Raw genomic sequence first — 21,872 nt, 5'->3', positions numbered from 1 at the left:
TGTTTGTAGAATGCATGGGATTTGTCTTGGACTCACTCTACTCATTGACTGCAGCCTTCCTTGGTAGACATTCCACATGCCTGGTATCACCAACATTTTGGGAGCTCCATTCCAGCTTAGACTTCATCTTCACAGCTTTACTCATCACCCTCTCAGAGATCCCCCACAAGAAATCCAACCATGATAGACACTGCCTGGCCTCCAAGTATTCCTTAAAGGTCTTGAAGGAAGCCTTCACAACCCTGTAGCAGTTGAATTTGTCATGTTTCCAAAGGCAACACAGTGTGAAGACTTCATATTCTGCTGCCAGCTTGAGCAGTAGCTGGTCCCTCTTAGACCACAGTTGTAGTGCCCCCTGAGTTTCTGGGTGGCAGAACCAAGAAAACACATCTGTAGGTGGTTCTGTAAAAGCAGAACACCCAGTAAGCACTCAGTTTTTTCAAGAAAAACTCTTTCAAATTAGTTTATAATTTTATAATTTGGAGCCTTCCATGGGAGGGGTTGAGACAATTCCTGAAATGCCTTCAAAGCACCCTTCCTATTATCTACATAGAACGTATTAGTCTTCTTTTTAATGGCACGAGTCTATTCAACAACTACAAACTTCTTGTTCTTAACTTTCAACTCAATGCATATTTTCTAAGTGCTTTTTCTCTACTTAGCGCTCACCGTAAACCTGGATAAAAGCAGTTAACAATAACCATGCCATAGCCTGGATACTATGCCATCTTAAAATGTCCTCTACCTAATAAATTAGTCCATCACTTTCTAACTCAACCTCATTCAAATTCTCAGGCCACTGGAAAAAATGTAGAGAAATTGTTTAACAGAATGTAATACGAATGGACTCTAGCCCCATTCCCAATAGGGTATTTTTCCCACCTGAAATCTCATGCACGCAGTCCTTATTATTGCCTTATTATCAGCATTCCAGTTTTCTGAGCACTTATCAGAATCGCCTGTTAAGCTAGGCTTGCAGCATTCTAGGGCTTCTCTAGCTTACATCTTCAAACTTCTTCAAGTTTCTCCCATAAGACAAAGACTCACAGGCCAGGTTTAGTCATAGCAATGACCTCACTTCTTCGGTACTAATATTCCATTGCTGTGGACAAAATATCTGAGGTAAATTTAAGAGAGGAAAGGTTTCATAAGTGTCCATCTATCATGGTGGGTAGGACATGACAGAGTGGGACAGCTCACATCACAGCCAGACCAGGAAGAAAGCATAGCGAATTTTTGCAAGTAGCAATACATATAATATATCCCAAAGACCCCACACACACACCAGTGACCTACTTCTTCCAGTTACACTCTACATCTGAAGATCCTAGAACTTATCAGGATAGCAGCACTCACTGGCACTATGAGCCTGTGAGGGAGATTTCTGACTCAACCCACAACAGAAGGTAATATATTTCTCCCCTAAAATAGAGATAACACATGCAAATTAACCCCTCACTCTGCTAAATTTTTTCTAATTGAAATAACAGCACTGAGAGGAATACAGAAACAACATACGACCATGTGAGGAGGAGTGAAAAGCCAATGTGCTGCTGTTCCTGAGAAAGACAGGTGTTTATACAAATATTTTCTGAACATTTTCCAAAATTGCTATTGTTCTCATGGTTGTCAGTCAAAAATTCTTAGGTTTGATCTACTGTGCTTGGATTATGTGAAAAATATACATGAGCAGAAAAATAATATCAGCAACTCTGGCATTGTGTTTCTTGATTCACTGAAAGAATACTAATAAGTGAAAATAAATCAAATCAGGAGTGACATTTTTATTAAATATTTTCTATGTAGGAATAAGCAATTCTTATTAGAAATAGTGAAAAATTTTCTAGAATTCATAAGAATATGTAGAATAATATGCACATAAGTATAAGAATATGGCACACTCTGCATAATAAGCTTTCCTGAGAAAAAGGGTATAAATATTTTAAGAGGACAGTTAGGAAACAGACAAGGACCTAAGAGAAAGACAAAAGTTATCATCATGTGTCTGTGCACACGTGCGTGTGCACGTACACACGTGCACAAAAAAATTTAAAAATGAATACCTTCCCCATGATAATAATTGATGCCTGTCAGGTCTAAGAAACACAGAACAGGCCAATTTTTAATCACTCTCACTGCACTTTTCCTCTTCAGGCAAAAGAAATGAGTCACAGCAAATTTGATTCTCTTGACAGAGAGAATGACATATGTGTGTGTATCCCCCATCAAAGTTCCTATTCAATTTCTCTTTCCCATATCTAGCTTCAAACATTTCAAAGACCAGTTCTTTGGAAATAGGTTTATAAATTCACTCAGGCAACTGTAGTTCAGAACTATATCCTTAGGCAAAATAAACCAGATTTTGTGTTAAAATAGAGTACTTTGTGTACCCATCACTTTACTGAATAGAAGATTAATTGATTTTCTATTAAGGACCTAAGTGTTAAAAATTCACATGAAGAAAATAATTCTTCAAAAACGTAAGAACAATGAAAAAATAAAAATAATTTCTCACAATTTCTTATTACTGGTTGGGGTGGAAGGAGGAGACAGAAAGTTGAAAAAATTGAGAAAATTATCAGATAACAGAATGTAATAAAAAGGTGGTTATGGGTTCCTGTGGTTTGGGGGTATGCCAGAGGTTCCCCTGGGGTTTCTGCTATAGCTCTGGGAGTTTTTTGACTTGTTTTGTTTTGTTTTGTTTGTCTTTTACAGGCTTGGAGTCAAATCGAGTGTATGTTGGCATTACAGAACTGCCCCACCACTGAAATACTCTGCCAGTACTCTGCTGAGTTATTCTCCATCATCTCAGATCAATATTATTTGCAAGATCGCTGCTTGGTATTTATGTTCTCATTGAAGAAACAGTAAATACTGTGAAACTTTGCAAGTTGCACCAGCTGACTCCAGTCGGTCAGTTATAACTTTTCTGTGCATTAGAGAGTGCGTCTAGTAGAACTAGCCTCAAAAACTGTCTCTTTAAAAGGCCAAAGAAATGCCGTCACCTGCTGGATCTTCTACCCTTTCTTGATTAAAATTCTACACATTCTTTGAGGCTCATGTAAGATTTGCCTCCTCCCTAACACTTACCTGACAGCTCAAGTAACACTGATCTCTCCCTTTATTTAACATCAAGTATATCTACTGTCTACATTGATGCACTGGCAACTCATTTTTTTATATATTCATTCACTGTTTTATTATCTCTGTGTCTTTTCTCTTTGAATGGTAATATAGAAAGAATCTGCTAAAGTTTTTACTTGTTTGTATATGTAGTATTTAGTGATTTAATTTTTAAAAATCATATTGGTTTATGTAATGCTCTAAAGGAGAGACAATTTACTATCAACTTCTGACACTAAGTAGAATTTCAAACCTTATAAAATAACAATGGATGTAAAATATAATTTCAGAATTCAGATTAGAAAAATGGTTGATGTGTGAGGAAGTGAAAGATTGTGCAAATTGCTTGGTTTCTCCCAAAGACAGATGGGGTAGGCTGGCTTTATAGTGGTTACATAGTGCCCAAGCCTAGAACAGTAATAAAGGAAGATAAACCCCACACCAGTGATGAAGCAGCTTCTCATGATGGTGACTAAGGCAGTCAACAGACACATGTATAAAAACCAATCACTTCCCAACATCACACGGTATTATTAGGAAGATGGAGACAGACACTGTTTGTAAGAGCAACCAAAAGATAAAATAGCTATGCACCGATTTAACAGAAATTTTTTTTCAGTTATATTAGACATATTATATATATTAAATATAATAAAATATTTAACAACGCCAGGCGTGCTGGTGCACATCTTTAATTCCAGCACGTGGGAGGCAGAGGCAGGCAGATCTCTGTGAATTCAAGGTCAGCTTGGTCTACATAGTGAGTTCCATGAATTTCTTTACTTAGAATTTTGCTTATGCGTCTTTCTCTTTTGATTTTTGCATTTCATTATTATTTAAGCATTTAAGTATGTTCATAATTTCTTACACTAAGCTCTGGGTATCTACTTGGTCAATTATCTAAAAAGCATATCTGGAAATAAGAAGAAACATTCTGGAAATCCCCATCCCTTTCCACAGCCAAACAGTCAAGAGTTCAATTGTTTAAAAAAACCAAAGGTAGGCCTAGCAAGATATGCCCACTGGTGTAATAGAAGTATGAATGTTATAGGAGTAGCCAACTACTTTCTAATGGATTTAAGGTCTACTTCATAGATGGAGTCCATACCTGACATTGATATCAGGCCTAGCAACCTGGATCTAGACAGCCCACAGGCCATCGGAGAAAGACTAATACAACTATTCTGCTAAATAGATATAGTATTAAACTAATTTATTTTCAAAAATATTTTATTTTTTATTTTATGTGTATGAGCATATTGCCTACATGTGTGTGTGACCGTGTCATGCAATGCCCATAGAAGTCAAAAGAGGGCGTTGGAGTCCCCTGGAACTGGAGTCAGGGATGGTTGTCAACCACTATGTGGTTGCTGGGAATTGAACCCTGGTCCTCTGCATGTGCAGTCAGTGCTTTTATCCACTGAACCATTTCCAACCCCTAAACTGATTTCTAAGGACATATTGTTACACTCAAATTACTACATCTCTCAACTCTCAGCAGAGAAGCTCCCTTATATAGCAGATGGTGATTAACACAGAGAACCACAACTGGCCAATGTGCAGAGAACAAGAGGCTACAGACTACTTATCCCTGAATAGGACACTATATCAAACTTCTGCCTTCCAAGACTCAGAGATCATCGCAGAAAATGGGGAGGAAAGATGGTAAGAGCCAGAAGAGGTGGATGACCACAAGGAAACAGAACTTTCCAGACACATGGTCAGTTACTCATATGAACCCACAGCAATGATAACAGAATGGACAAGTCCCAACATAAGTTCAAGCCAGACAAAAATCCCAGCATAGAGATGCAGAAGTGGGTAAGAAGCTTCAACCCAATCTGAGGAACTATTGGCAACGAATGGCTACTGCGAAGAGGCAGCTCATTCTCATTTAAGAGTGAGATTCTTTGTAGGTTGACAGGCTCCAGTGGAAAAACCCATACCAAAGGGTATTTGGGAACATAAACTTGACTCTATAGTTTTCTATACAAAATATAGAAATTTGGTGAGGAGTTAGTAAAGGGGGGGTGCAGATTACAGATATGGGAGGGAATCCAAATATGATTAAAATATGTGGTATGAAATTCACAAAAATTCAATTAAAAATTAATTTAAAAAACCAAAGCTATGTAACACTAGAAACTTTTTTCGTAATATAACTTAGAATTGCATATTCGTATTATGTTCAATGTAGAGGCACATAAACCTTAAATTAAAAAATTAAGCAGTGGTGAGATGGTTCAATGAAAAGTAGAGAGAGGATCATTGAGAGATGTTTGAAAATTTATACTCCCCCAAATCTAGAAAATCTAGGAGAAGCAAACATTCATAGACACAATATGATCTATTAAACAGACCCATAGCAATCAGTGAGGATGAATCAGTTAATCAGTAATAGACTCTCCAAATAAGGAAAAGTCCAGGACAAAACAGATTCACTGTGAATTCTATGAAACCTTTAAAGAAGAGCTAGCACCAATGCTCCTAAAACTTATCCACAAAGCAGAAAGAGAAGAAACACTGCCAAACTCATTCTATAAAGCCAGTTACTCTGATACCTAAACCGGATAAGGACACAACATTTAAAAAGCCTATAGATCAATTTCCTGATGAACATAGGTGCAAAAATTGCAATGAAATATGTATAAATTGTGGCTCAGTGGTTGAGAGCACTGGCTGCTCTTGCAGAGGACCCAAGTTCAGTTCCCAGTTCCCACATGGAGGTTAACAATCATCCATAACTCCAGTTCCAGGGAATCCAACACTCTCTTCTGACCTCTGAGGGCATTGCACGACATGAGTGTATTTACATACATGCAGGCAATACACTTATACACATAAAAATAATAAAAATGGATGAAAATTGGTATGAGTAGCACCAACTGGACTCAGGGGATTATTAATAACAAAGAAAAGACATAAAGTTGGAAGGGAGATGAGGTGAGTGGCACTAAGGGGAGTTAGAGGGAGGAAGTAGTGGATATGATCAAAATACATTGTAGAAATGTATGAAATGTTTACATAATGGATAAAAATATTTTAAAAGTTTGCAAATTGGATCCAAGAACACATAAAGAAGATTATATACATAATCAAGTTAATTTCATCCCAAGGATGAATAGTTGTTTCAACATGGGCAAATCAATACTTGCAAATACAACACACAGATTTTAGAACAGAAGTCATATGATCATTTCAAACACAGAAAAGGCCTTTGGTAAAGTTCAGCATCTCTATGATAAAAGCCATGAAGAAAACCAGGAATGGAAGGACCATATCTCACTCTAGCAAAATCCATACTGTAAACCTATGGCCAAAACTACACTACATGGGGAAACATTGAGAACTTTTCCTCTAAACTCTACAGTGAGGCAGGGGTGCCTAGTCTCTCCATTTTTATTCAACATAGAGCTCAGAGCCTCAGATACAGCAGTAAGAAAGAGGAGAATACAAATAGGAAAGGAAGACTTCAAAGCATCCCTCTTTGCAGATGACATGGCCCCATAGCTTTACCATCAGAATTCTACAATTGCTTTTTTGAGCTATAATCACAACCACATACTGATGCTATAAGGCAGCTTATCACCCACCCTGTGGAAAGAAGAAAAATGAATTGGGAAACCTTATGTATTTGTGCAGGTGAAATTCTAAAGTTATACAGGGTTCTGATGTTATCTACCTTGAGGCCTATCAAATGACCATTTGGGATTTGACCTACTGCGTTTTGTTCCAGGTAAATGAGCAGTCAATTAATGTGACCCTCGACATGTGCGAAGGCTGGGTAAGGCGGAAAAGGACAATAATGATGACACACCATATCCATCCTGAGTCACTTCCTGGGGTTTAAGTGAAACAGAACCCGTTTTATCTCTTCTCTGACATGGCAAACAGATATTCTGCCAGTCAAGATAGACAGCAAATGGCTTATATTTCATTTTTCATAAAAGCTTGGAATGTCAGCCCTTCCCATTGAGACAGGGCTTTTCATGTTAGTGAAAATACACTGAGATTCTAAAAGAGAAATGCTGCTGTCATCCTGAAAACTTCCTTGTGCTGACAATACAGAGAAGATAACAGGTCAGCAGCGGCTTGAAAGATGTTGGGATGCCTGCATTTCACTCATCTTTAGGTATCACACTAAGACACTATTTTTAATTTTATTTTCTACCATTTCGCCTTTTCTTTCTTTTTCTCTTACTAAAAAAAGTCAAAAGCATATTTTCTTTATTAAGCAATATGACAATATGAATCAAACATTTTAAGAGTTAATGTCAAGAAAAAGATTTTGCAACTTAAAAATAAAATTTTGACCCCAGTTTAAATCCCACAAAGCCTTGTGTTAATAAAAAGATTTTAGTACATATTTGTATGAAAATATGAAAGATTATATACTTGCTTTACCTTCTCATTAAAAGAAATCTGAATGTTTCTAGGACTTGGAAGCAATTTTTTTTTCAAATAGTTCAAGGATTTAGCATTTGTAGGCTGGGTAAACTCTCCTTTAACTAATAAATTCATTTAATACAGTGATACATTTTAATTGTGAGGTCCTGTCCCAGGTACAGACTCAGGGTAACTGTGGGACACTCTTTAATTCCAACACCCAGGGGACAGAGGCAGGCAGATCTCTATGACATTAAGGCCAGTCTGGACTACATAGCAAGTTCCAGGCCAGCTAGGGCTACAGGGAGACCCTGTCTCAAAAAGACCGAGAAAACTAAAACCAAAAAACAAAGACATTGCTCTTTTTATTTTCTTGTAGGAAAAAAAAAAAAAAAAAAAAAAAAAAAACCTTTTTAATTACATAATTACAGTAACTCATTGTGACAGTAGATATATCTTATGTGTTTATAGATTATATAATCAGTAGCAAAAAACAAGTGGATATTCTATAAGAGATGAAGCTTTTTAGACAGGGCAAACAGACATTCATTGTGATGCTATACTTTTAAAGGTAAGGCCTAAAGAATGTGGAGAAGAAGTGGCCAAGCTGTATTAGCTGCCTTTTATTGCTGAGCCCACATCTCTAGCCAGGAGCCACTTAAAGGAGGAAGAATTTATGTTGGCTCACAGTTTGAGGCAATATGGTCCATCATGGAGGGGAAGGCATGGCTGTAGGTGGCTCCATGGGGGCAAGAGTGTGCATTCTTCATCCTCTCACATCTCAGGAAGCACAGAGCAGACAGGAAATGGAGCAGGACTACCAAACTTCAAAGCCTGCCCCAGTGTCCAACTTCCTCCAGGCAGGTTTTACTTTTTCAAGATTCTACAACGTTCCAAAACAGTGCCACCAGCTAGAGACTAAATGTTCAAACACATAAGTCTGTAAGGGCATTTCACATGCAGAATACAACACATAAGCAGAAAATTGTATTTATTTATTTACAGTACTAGGAATTGAACCTAAGACCTCATGAATGTGAGGTTCTAGAGCTTTATCCTAACTCCCCTCCCCATTTCTTTCTTTGCTTTGGTTTGGTTTTCATTTTCTTTTTGTTGTTTGTTTGCTTTTGTCACTGCTATTGTTGTTTTGAGAAAGGGCCTTGCTAAGTAGCTTGGGCTGGCTGTAGTATATCCTAGGCAGGCTTTGAACTTGCCATTCTTCTCTCCACCTCCCACAGGCCAAGCATAGAGATTTTATAATGACCACTTCTAGAAAAACTGCTAAGGGACAAAGTTAACATGCAGTCCTAGATTCTCCTGTGGCATGCAAGAAAAAATGCATTCGGATTCTCCTTTATTTCTGTTCGCTCTATTCAGTCTCTGTGCCATTTGTTTTTAGGCATAGGACAACTTAGGCTGATGTCTCTATTTTCTATTTTGGTTTACTTGAAGAGATCTTCTAAAATTCATTTTCCAAAATCTACTGAGCATCCTTTCTGCTCTCTTGGTTCACTTTCTTGCTCTCTAGCTGTCTGTTGCTTATCTCTTCAGTACAGTATCTTTTCCTATTTCTCCAAGGAGGTTAGGAATAGTTTTTTGAGGTTTAGAATAATTACGATTCCTATCTTAACTCCTTCTTGTCTCCCTCCCTCCTGCCCCCACCCTTTTACTGTTTACTGGCATCTTTGTCATCTCTATAAAAAGTCTTTTCTTGGCAGACTTCATATTTAGCAGTAGATGAGGTAGGACTAAGTCCTCAGTAGTAGAGGGGAGAAAAGGGAGATCTGACCAGGCTCTATCATTTGTGGACCTTCTGTCACTTTGTCCTGTTCGGATTTTAAAAGAAAAGCCTTCCTGTCTGCCTGGAGGAATATATTGCCAAAACTCAGGGAGTTTACTGAGAGAAAAGAACTGATATCCTTTCATGCACTATGTAAATTTTTTCTTAATCTCTCAACCATGTCTAATACTCCCAGAGAACACAGATTTTCTCTTTTACCCTTGACAATAGCAAATCTACATTTTTAACCTGGGTTGACAAAGAGGCCATTGTTCAGCTGAGTTAAAGCAGAGGAAGGGAACCTGAGAATCCAACTGCGTTCTACACAGATCTCCAGCAGGTCAGTCTATTTCAGCTCTACCATTAATCAGCCTCCTCTTCTGGAGGTAAGTAGTACCAGATTCCTTAGCTTTTCTTGAGCTGCAGTGACAGCTGTTTCTCCCCTGCAGGGCAAGTAGGTCAGTGTCTTTTGTCAGGAACCACTTGTCTATTTGTTTTTCAATTTCCAAATTTTGTTGCTATAAAGAACCTTCTTCCAGTATCTTTCCTGATGCTTTAGGGGTAGCAAAATTCGCTGGCTATTTGCTCTGCTGTCTCTATATAGGAATTCCATACATGCTTTTAAAACAATCTACTTGTCATACATCTTAAGCTCAAATGTCACTTGAATCACTCACAGTGGAAAATATAATTCTCATCTCTTAATCTCCACATGGCAGTGAACATTTAACCACTTCCTACATCTTGAAATACTCTCTTCCCTTCCGGATGCCACATCCTGACTCTCCACATCCCTTCCGGCCAATGCTCAGTCTTCCTGCCTCCTCCTCTTACCTTCAAAAGTTACAGTGTCATATTGAATATCACTATGTTCTCTCCTTCCTTTACTTTTTCTTTTCTCTCTAGATAGCATCGTCCAAGTTCTTTTGAATCATGACCTCTCACAAAATTTTATCTCCAAGTCTAGATGTCACCTATGAAACCAACCCAATGGGTGACTTGAGTCTCTTTAGACACCTCTAAAACAGTTTAGAGGGAATAAAAGAGCTTCTGTGCTTGCCTCCACACTCCTGCTCCTCTTTTAGCATTATGTCTAGGGGAAGTCACTACCCAGGAATCCAAGCTGAAAACTGGATCCATCGTGGATACATCTTTTTCTCCTCCCTGGGATTCAGTGTTTCTCTAAATCCTGTTGCTGTTGCGTCAAACAAAAATGCAATTCGCTTGCTGTGGCGTTACTACATCAACATTATAATTACCTGAACAAAACATCTGACTCTTAAATTTAGTTTTTGAGTGCTTTAAAATATTTTATTTATTATTTTTATTTCATGTGTATGAATGTATTTCTTGCATGTATGTAAGTGCAGTCGTGTTCTGCAATCCTTACAGAGGTCATAAGAAGTTGTCAGATCCCCTGGAACTGAAGTTACAGATGGTTATTAGTCGCCTTTTGGTTGCTAGGAATCAAACCTGGGTCCTCCGTAAGAGCAGTCAGTGCTATTAACCACTGAGCCATCTCTCCAGCCTCAAACTTAGTTTTTAAGAGTGGGCCTGAACTCAGAGGACACTTGTTCCCCCAGGTACCTCTTGGAACTGTCTCCAGAAATTTTTCTGGAACTGTGTCCTTGAGCCTGGCCTCATCCATAATATTATTCAAAATGGTTTCTCTGACTTCTGCTGGGGAAGTACAAGCTTGGCTCCACCTTAATCTTAACAGTCTTTTTATTCCTAGTTCTAGAATATCTCATTCACCCAAGAGCACTTGTCCTTCTCAGTCCCCACCGTGTGCAATGGAGGTGGGTTTCTCACCTTTCAGTGCTTTGATTTGTTAATTCTCAATTAGACCCATATTCATTATTATCTTTTTGGGTAAAGACCAAATTGAGGTTCTCAAGGAAATAAGATAAGGTGCCCAAGTCACAAGACATAAGAGCACATGGTTTTGCTGGGGTTAATTAAAGGCTATTAGTCCAGACTATGCCCATTTTATAAAAGTTATTTCCATAACTTGCTGCTATTCTCTGTATTTTCCACCAAACTGGTTTCCAAATACCGATATCTCTCACCTGAACCTAGTGATCTAGCCTCCTGATGCATCTTCCTGATTCATCCCTTACATTTTCAGCTTGATCCCAACCCATTTCTTACATAATCTTTCTGAAGGACTGAATGGGCTTTCATACCTCTGCTTAAAGTGTTGGCTTATTTGTATTTTGGACATAAGCCTACATCCTTAGCTTTGCTGGCATCATGAAAGTTGTGAACCTTGATTCATCTCACATGGTGCTGACCTTCAAGTTTCTGTACTTTATTTTTATAGTCCATTTTCATTTCCTTGAGTGCCTGGGGCCTTTCTGCTCATGCTGTTACTTCTCCTTTGTCTATAACAACCATTTCCCTGATTTCTAAATCCTCAGATGTCACCTCTTCCAGCATAAGCTAAGTATCCCTTCTTTTACTTCTCTCTGTCACACAGTTTACTTACTTACATATTTGTGTTTCCACCATAGTAAGAGCTGCCAGAAGAGCTTTTGGAGTCCTTACATTCTTAGCACAAAGCACAGTCAGTGGTACACAGTTAGTGCTTGTAATTACACTGTGAGTGATACAGTGTATTAATATAAAATAAACTATCACTGATAAGAGTAATCTGTATATTTATAATACACTAAGAAAAGTGTATGATTTCAATAAAAGTATTTTTCAAAGAAGAGATTTTTCTAGAAAGCAAATGCTGACATGGCCTTACTTTCTTTGTTTTGCCCATTGCCTTCAGGATGGAGAGATTTAAGTCTTCAAGTGCTGCTAGTACATTTTCATACTCGCCCAAGTGCTGAGAAAAATATTCTGAAAGTGAAAATATGGAAATAAATTTATTGAAGTGTAGTAATCACAAAACAAAAAAGTTATCCAATAATTGATGTCATAAATTAGTAAACAAAATGTTGGCTACAAATGAAAACTGGAAATCTTTCAAACGAGACTATGGTACCAATATACTAATTTCAGTTAAAACCATAGAAAAAGAAGCCTGGCTGATAATCATCCCCCATAAAATAATATCCTTTCTTTAAAAAAGAGGGAAAATGATATGGATGTAAGGTGAAGTTTGATTCAATTAAAAAAAAATCCTTTTTTTATTACTAGGTTTTTGTAATTTTCATACAGAACATGTCAAATGATCAAAAAAATCATTCTTAACAGCATGTTATTATAGATCCCACTAGGATGGCAATTTTAGGAAAAAAGTAAAAATATATACCATTGTTTCTTCTGGGAAACCTTTAAGAATGATAAGTTTCCTCAAGGTTAAGAATCGGTGCTGTTACAAATCACAAAGGAGGACTCCTGGGACACTGCCCTGTGCAGCACTGTTCCACTGTGGCACTGCAAGCCCCACCCCCCCACCGCCACTTCTGTCTTCAGTTGTTTTAAATAATTTAAACACTTTTTTTTCAAAGATCAAAAGCCACGCTTATCACATTCCACTGGTGGGAATAAGCAATACCTTGACCATCACGATTGAAGTGGAAATACAGAACAGAAGCTCATCTTAAACTAGTGTGGTGAAATACAATGTGGATAAGTGGAAAATTTCATATTTACTTACAGAATTCTTTATATTTGTAAAATGAGGGAGATCTAACAAGAAAAATTCATAAATTAGTCCGAACTTTATGCCGGGTGTGGTGGCCTTTAATCCCAGCACTTGGGAGGCAGAAGCAGGTGAATCTCTGTGACACTGAGGCCAGCCTTATCTACACAGGTTAGCTAGGGCTACAGGGAGATGATTTCTCAAGAAACCAAAAAATAAAAATAAAAAAATCCAGAATGTTCATGGACGATGTACTAGAAAATCAACAGCCTTTATCAAATTCCTGTGAATTTATCTACTGATGAGCTAGTTATTATTGTAGCTCTTTAATATACCATAAATATTAAACATTATATTAAAAATAATATAAATTTACATGCAGACTTCTTAAGATGTCTGGAATATGATTCCATTACTGGCATATGATTCAGCATGTTTGATAGAAACTGTCTTCATTACTCTAGTTACTACTACAGATGGAACCATATGCTGCCATTGATATCAATAAAAAGTGGAAGCTGTTCCCGATGACTTCATAGACACACACAGGAACCAAGGATCCAAGTGTAACCAATTATGACTAGTAATAATCAGATACATACAGATTAGAGATGCATGCGCCAACATCTCAGTGTTAGTAGCAAAAACAATGAGTCTTTCTGCAAGGAACAATATATTCTAAAATGAAATGGAGATCTTTCTTAAAGGTTAAAAACTCATTCAATTTTATGTCTCATAGGGCTTATACTGAGTTCAATATTGTATAACTGTATTAATTCAACTGTGAACTTAGAAACTTACAGCCACTTGTGAAACAGATGTAGTCTTGCTCTGGAGGGTGTTACTGAATATGTTAAAGCTGTAATGAAATGCTTCTTCTAATCACGTAATTATGTACAAAAAAAAAGTGGAGGCTGGAGATGTAGCTCAGTTGGTAGAGTGCTTGTCTAACATGCACAAAACCCAGGTTTCATCCTCAGTACCATCTAAACTGGGTGTGGTGGTATATGACTATAACCTCAGCACTCAGTAGGTAGATCCAGAAAGATCATAAATTTGATGTCATCCTTAGCTACACAGAGAGATCAAGTCAAGCCTGGGATAAATGAGACCCTGCTAAAAACTGTTCCATAAAACACTGGAAAGTGCCATTGACTCTTAGTAGCCAATGTGAAGTCTTCTCTGAAAATGAAAACAAGTGAAGCTTTTAAAAAATTCTAGATTCCTGTTGTCAAAATACAGCCTATGTGCACAAAGATTTAAAACAAATGAAGTTTTTTTTTCTAAAAAGTAAAATTCATTCTTATTATACAATCCTTAAAAATAGTGTGGCACAAGCATCTTTTATTTTTTATTGTTACTTTTTAATATTTTATTTATTATTTCTATTTTATTGTATGGGTGTATTGCCTGCATGTGTGTAAATGCACTCCTGCCCACGGAGGTCAGAAGAGGACATTGGATTCTCCTGGAACTGGAGTTACAGTTGTCAGCTGCTCTGTGGGTGCTGAGACCCAAACCTAGGTCCTCTGCAAGAGCAGCCAGTGCGCTTAACCACTGAGCCATCTCTCCAGTCCTTTTTTTAAATCTTTTGTAAACATTTTTAAGGAAAGGATTAATCAAAAGATAAGTAAATACTCCTTAAATACATACTTCAAAATAACATTTAAATTCTTGATTATGCTGAGAATTTTCTGATAAAGTTGGCTAAGATATTTGTCTTAACTGTTCAGTAGTTGCAATAAATGAAACCCCTGTGAACAACACCCTTTATGAATCGGTATGCAGTCAATGTAGTGTAGACTATTCATAAGATGGAAAAACAATACATATCAGAGTAGAGGCCATAGCGAGTTAAAATAAGCAAAACGTGCACTGATAAGACAGCCTTAGAGAAAATGACATGGGGGTTTTATATGCAAGTAGTTAGAAATATATCCGATGAAACAATGAGATGTGGTGTTTAAAAGGTCTTATGAAAAGAGAGCTGTGGATATAGCTCAGTTGGTAGAGTGACTGTTTTGTACGTATGAAGCCTGTGTGTTCAACTCGCAGAACACACAGAAAAAGCCAGTTTTCATTTTTTTAAAAAAGTGGTAAATGGGTCATTTAGGCCTGGGCAATTCATAGACAATGTCCGTGCATGACCAGTTGTGGTGCTTGGTAATAATCTCTGACTGGTACAAAGTGAGCTTCCTTGATGAGTGGTGCCTGGGATATTTGTCTGTAAATATAAGGATACGTATTTTGCACATGGTAAGAAATCACATTAGTCTAGCGATGTGACAGTCTTGGGGTTTTCTCTAAGATCTGTGGCCACTCCAGCCATGTGTATTAGGTTATGTTTACCTTACCACACTTGAGTTTCCTCCCTTTGAGTGGGTGTTTAGTCAAATTAGGTAGCTGTTGATTGCCCCCAAGATAAGAGTGCCATTACTGTACCAATGACATATGCTGTGCTGGCCATTGAAGTAGTTATTTGGTCAGCACACATAAGTACCATGCAAACTCAGCAGACAGTAACCCAGCATAGAACTGGGAAAATGAACAGCAGACTCAATCTTATCTAAAGGAATGTTGGCAACTGATTGCTGCTAGATGAAGAAGAGCTGATCTTCCTAAAACAAGGGCCTCTAGATAGGCTGACCAGATTCAGTGGATGGACTTGCACTAGGGAAAGGCTGGGGACACTGACAACCCAGTGGGCCATAACAGGAATGACAGAGTATATGGGCTCCAGTGGAGGGTGGGGGGGCTATGGCAGTGGGAATGGGAGTGGGAATGGGAGTATAAAGATGATTAACTTTGTTTGGATGCTCTGTATGAAATACATAAAAGATTCAATTACACACACACATAAAGTGGTAAAGCTATCTTTTAGGATAAATATTTCTTTCATAGACAAGCCATTTGGCTTAATCAGCAGAAATTGCTGGAGAGAATTTGTCTTTCAGTTTTGAAACCATGTGGGTCAGCACATGAGAAAACAGTCCCTGGAGGCTTCAGAATGGCATCTCTCAGGCCTTCATTCATTTCCCCTCCCTCATTTCTGCTATAGTTTACCTCAGCTCCCTATGTAGGGAGGAAACAATCTCACTCTAATTAATATACTAGATAGCAATATGCATAACTCTGGGAAGGGAGAGAGGAACTACAGTACCAAGGCCTGGAGAGCAGCTTGAGCTAGGATCTAAGTGATTCTATTTGAGATGGACCAGGCCAGTGACTAAAGCTCATTCACAGTAGGATTCTAAAGTCACCAGTGAGGGAGGAAACTGGAAGAACTAGAAACTTCTCTTGCTGGGTGCTCTGCTTTCAATCCTCAAGTTTAGGTAAGGGTTCTTGACCATCTGTGTCAGGATCCTTTGGGGTTCCACTGTTCAAAGCTGGATCTGCAGACCAGCAGTAACAATTCCAACTTGAAATTTATTAGAACATAGCATCTCAGGCCCACAGACTTGCTGAATCACAGTGTTTTAATAAGACAACAGGAGATCTATAGGTACTTTTAAGTTTTGGAAACGTTGTTCTAGAGTACTTATTGGAAATTAAGATAAGGTTTCATCTGACAAATCAGAATCTTGGGGTTGAAATCAGAAATCATCATTTTCTACAGTTTCTCTAGGAAAATGTGTGGTGAAAACTAAAATTGAGACAGCTATAAGCAACAGGCAGGTGAACATCTTGAAAAGGAGAGTGACATCCTGAAATCATCTTTGTAGGGCTATCCTGGCTATATTATAGATTACTTTGGGCATGTTGTTGGAGCTGTCAAGAGAGACTTGAACAACAATTATGAGGAGAAGTTTCATCAGACACTGAGGACTGTGATGGGATAAAGGACGATAGCATGCTAGAGTTCCAGCAGTCTATCCACACACCTGGTGATGTGGAAAGCAGGCAGGCAAGTCCTTGGTGACCATGGAAGTGGCTGAGCTTGGATTAATGTCTAATTTCTGTTATTGTAGTTCCTATTTCTAATTTAAATAAGAATATTACTATGAACTGGAAAATATGTTTTGCCATAAAATCATGTCACTGTGAGAAATAAAGATTTGGAGCAAATATCGGTTGCTTAAAATTTTTGTCTTTGGAAAACAAGAAGTATTTCCTGGACAAAAGACCTATTTTTATTGAAATCCATAAGTGGGTACCATAGGTTTGGGGAAAAAAGTTGTATGGCAATTATAGATACTCTAAAACAGTCTCACCAGTTTATGTGAAGAACATTGGAAAGGGGGAAGAATAGAATGAAATTTTATAAACAGATGTATTAAACAAGTTAGGTCTCAGAAAGCAAATTATCTTCTCATGCATATTCAACGCAGCACCTCCACTAATAAAATGCTGATCAGAGTTTAGTTTCTCTTTTCCCCACTGTACTTAGTCAGTAGTGTTGCATCACCAAGCAACAGATTTCTGGATTTTGGATTTTATTCTGCAACTCGGTCTTTCAAGTTGTTGAGTTTTCAGATCTGGCTGACACATTGCAAGTCAGAACCAAAAAATTCATGAGTGACAGAAAGGTCAAAGTAAGAAATTGTCTCACAAAGTTTCCCCATGAAATTAAAGGAGCTCCACAGCATGTGCCTTGCTAAAACTTCTTCAGCAGCATAGGTAGGAAAGGAAATAACTGAGATGAGCGATATGGTGAACTAGTCACCGTGATCTGAAGAATCAGAAATGCACAGTGCAGATTATATATTAAGGGGATGGTGTGCTGATAAGTGTCTGTTTGTATGTAGCCTGGAAAAGCCTTAACAGAGAAATATAGTTTGAGAAATTGCCCCACAGGACGAAAATGCCCTTGTCTCTGACAGTGTCACTCACCAACATCCCTAATGGTATTCTAGCACATATAATCACATGATGTTATATTGTTAAATTTAAAAATATTAGTTATATATTACTCTCATAAATTAACTGCAAAGATATTTTTAAAGTCATATTTAAATAGATTTGAGTTTTAGGTCAATAATTGAATTAGCTGATGAGTTAAACAAAAGCTTGATTAATCTAACTTTTGGATGCCTGGATCTGTAACTGGTTTCTAGGAGAAGGTGTATGAAGTCTCTTTTCTGTGCCAATCAAGCTCCACCCCCCCCCCGCACACAGGGAGTTGTATGAAGTGGGAACCCACATATCTTACTTGCTGGCACTGAAGCGCTAGCTCTGATCAAAACGCAACTTAAATATTTACTTTCTATTCACAAAATAATGAGAAATGAAACGACAGCCTTGAAATTAAAATGCACGTTCTTGATCAGTGAAGAGGATTATGACATGATTGCAGACACAACCACTCAATTAAAAAATATATAAAGCAATTCTAGTGAATTCAAACTCTGCCAGTTCCCTTGCTAAAACTATGCAGGAGTGTGTAGGGGTAAGTTCCTAATCTAGTTCCTTTATTACAGAAGAAAAGCAAACAAAATACTTTATAGATAATTAAGTGAAGATACGCTATTAGACTTTAAAATTTGAAGTATTTTGAAGGGAAGGTAGAGGTTAATACAATATTCCTTAATGACAGATGGCAGCAAATGGAGAACAGACACTAAATGTTTTTATCTTAAAAGACCTCTATTATAGCATTTTTTTTTCAATCAGCTCTTCTTATCCAGGCACAGTTAGTGGAATAGAAAAGGAATTATCTGAACAATTGCAGGAAATGATTACTTTGTCCTGATGTATCTAGACATCTGAAGCAAATAGGCCTCCAGCTTCATGAAGTTATCAAGGTCATTGTCTCTCTTCTCCACAGTATCTATTTCACTGGCAGGGGCTCTCTACCCCAGAATGCATGACAATGATGTTCATAGGGTTTGCTATTCATCACAAAGTCTAGTGTCACAGTCACATGAACCCTTTTGTCTTTTTAGCAGTAATCATCATGTAAAGACGGGGTCACCTATGACTGTGTGTGAAGGCATGACAGGATTTTTCCATAAAAACTCACAAGAGCTTGGCCTGCTGTGATACCGAGGTACATTGTTTCTACATGCTTTCAATTGGGTTCACCTCCCAGAACAAGGGGAGCATTATGCAGGGACAGGAGCAGAGAGTTATGGTCATTGGAAAAGTCAAAGCTCCTGGTTGGCCATAATCATGTTTATTCACTTATTGCATTGAAAGCATGCGTTCTGCCACTTTTTCCATGGCACAGTTCCTGGTACTGCTCTATTGGTTGGCAGAAAAAGAAAGAAGCCAATTAAATGATAGAAAATCTCCTTTTTGAGGAATTTGGTAAATTCTAAAATTTCAATAATTATATAACATCCAGGAACTACTTGAGATTTCAGTTAGGCGTTCTAGAAAAATTTACTTCTGACCATCAGAAATGTTTCAAGCTGCCTAGGCAATAGATCATACTTGTACACGTGGGTTATTTCATGCATTTATCTTAAATGTAAAATATAAAATCTTCCAGTGTTCAGAGAGATATATGACTGCTTCAAATTCAATAGTTTCATAATGCTCCACTTTCATAATAAAGAATAAATTCCATATTATTTTCTTGTCCATATTAATGATCTTTGAGTTCTGTTTCCAACAACAAAGATATCAAAAATAAATGAAGATGCAATAGACTAGACATTTGTAAAGATGTCTCTTTCCCCACTTGAAGTACTTGGTTTTGAATCAGAGTTCAAGACTGTAGAACTATTAGGAAGGTATAGGACAGAGATTTTCACATTTCAAGGAAACAGCTTTGCAACAGAAACCTGCACAGTGCTTTATGGAGTGAATGATGAAGCCACATGGAACGAGTGAGGAATTAGCCCTTAGGAAACTAATGTACCAATTATAATAACAATTCTTTTCTAAGGAGCAAATTAATGAGGCCCAACTGCTTAAGCAACATACACACTGGAGCAAAACCCAAGGATAAAGCTACATCCCTGAAGACTTTTGTCTTTTACTTTATTCCAGAATTTTTAATCCCAAGGTACATGGCAATATAGCACACATTTTTTCCTTTTAAAATAAGTAATGAGAGATTAATTAGTTTAAAGAAACTTACCACATAGTTCCTCTGTGTCAAGATTGCTGAAAGATGGGAAAAAAGATATTATTCCTTTGGCAATGTTTTTACATCTCACTTTTGTTTCCAGGGCTGGGAGTTGAACCCTGGTCACCTCATACATGCTATGCAAATGCTCTCCTGCTTTTATACCTTTAGCTCCTTGTTTAAGTTTTTAAATACCTAGATTCAGTTATTCCCTAATCCATAGTTGCGTTAATAAGTATATATAGTTAAAATATGTCTCTGCAAGCAGGCATGGTGGCACACTCCTTTTTTCCCCAGCACTCAGGAGGCAGACACAGGCAAATCTCTGAGCTGGAGACCAGCCTGATCTACATAGTGTGTTTCAAGCCAGCTGGGGCTACATAGTGAGATCCTACCTCAAAACAACAACAAATGATATTTCTATCACAAATTCTACATTGTTCTAAATAATTATTCATTATCAACAACACTATGTCACACTCTTGTCTGACAGTTTGTCTCATACGCTCAGGATGGCTCCACTCCACACCTGGCACTGCCCTTGGTTGTCATCCATGATCTGGCAATATGCTGGCGTCTCTCCTGAAACTGAGGCTACAACTTCACCAATTGGCTTTCCCGGCCTTTCAGGATGCATAGCCTCAGATTTTCTCCATGACCCCATGAATCCTGTGAGTTTTCACTACAAGTGAGGTCACACCTTCACCAATGGCCTTTCTTGGTCTCTCACAGTGCCAAAAGGACCATTTCATGCCTTCAAACCAGTGTTATGTAGGAGATGATTATAAATTACCAAGTCCTGCTTCCAGTTTGAGATGTTGTTTCAGGCCCCTTCTGTATCACAGCTTCTGTGTATTGACCCTGAGGAAATACTTCCCAAAGATTTCAACTCAATGATTCTGGTCTTTTCTTAGTCACAGTTGACTTTTCAGCCCCAACTAACCAGTATCAATTGTCCCAGTTAAAACAAAAGTTTCACTTGAATGGTCTGGTCCCTTGTTAATCATAGCTGATTATTCAGCCTTAGCTCACCATACGTTCTCAATGCAAATATCACACAGACAGCCCCGAGAGTCTTTGCTTCCTTTGAAATGTCACGAGCCAGGTCTCCATCATCCACATTTCTCTTCAGCATAACTATTTCAAGCTGCACAGCAACAGTTCACTAAGCTCTGGGCACTCAATGACTTTTCCAGCCCCAAGTTCCAAATGTTACAACAATCCTCCCCAAAACAGGATGGTCAGCCTGTCACAGCAATTCCCCATGGTCCTGATACCAACTTCTGTTCTAGTTATTTTCTATTGTGATAAAAACACTGACCAAAACCAGCTTGGTTTTGTTTGGCTTACAGCTCATAGTCCATCATCAAGGGAAGCCAAGACAGGAACTCAGGGCAGAAACTTGGAGGCAGGAGCTGAACCACAGACCAATATTCAATCTTGGATACTGGCATCTACATAGTTTAGAGGATCTTTTTATAAAGTAGATTTGCCACAAGATAGAAAATGTAGCGTTTTCTGCATTTGTTTTGATGTGGGCTTCTCACTATTTATGCCTTTATTCCACAGATGTTTATTACTACATGTTAGATTTGTTCTGCCATTGATATATGCGGCTGAAAAAGATGCCAAAATAAATATATTAGATTTCTAGTTGCCAGGAACTCAATTAGAGGTAGACTCATACACTAAACAAATAAATTACAGTAAAATGATTAATTTAGGAGAAGTAGAGAACTGGAAAGAGGTATCAAGGAATGTATCTCAGATGATAATGTAATTGATTTAAATCTCAAAGGTTCAATATTAAGTAAAAAAGATAAACGAAGCATTTTTGGGCTAAAAGAAATGCTACTTGTATTAAAATTAAAAGTGTGCATAGAAAGTCATTCAATTTTAGAAAATTCAGTCATTCTTTTGACTGGAATGTAGAAAAAAGAAACAGAATTGGAAACTGAAAGACCTCATACAAC

The 21,872-nt window shown here is 37.8% G+C and overlaps 1 protein-coding gene across 1 annotated transcript in view; it reads right to left on the bottom strand.

The window, feature by feature from the left end:
- Necab1 (N-terminal EF-hand calcium binding protein 1) overlaps window positions 1-21,872 on the bottom strand; it is a 185,020-nt gene that overhangs the window by 70,156 nt on the left and 92,992 nt on the right. The window contains exons 4-5 of the mRNA XM_008827620.1: window positions 19,912-19,937; window positions 12,042-12,139 (exon numbers count right to left, since the gene is read on the bottom strand). Of these exons, the coding sequence (XP_008825842.1) occupies window positions 12,042-12,139; window positions 19,912-19,937 (124 nt within the window). The remainder of the gene's footprint in view (window positions 1-12,041; window positions 12,140-19,911; window positions 19,938-21,872) is intronic.

Source organism: Nannospalax galili, unplaced genomic scaffold, assembly GCF_000622305.1.
Source record: "Nannospalax galili isolate Female #2095 unplaced genomic scaffold, S.galili_v1.0 scaffold872, whole genome shotgun sequence".
In the NCBI taxonomy this organism is placed as follows: Eukaryota; Metazoa; Chordata; class Mammalia; order Rodentia; family Spalacidae; genus Nannospalax; species Nannospalax galili.
Note: the sequence above shows the minus strand (reverse complement) of the source record. Positions and strands in the feature narration are given on the sequence as shown.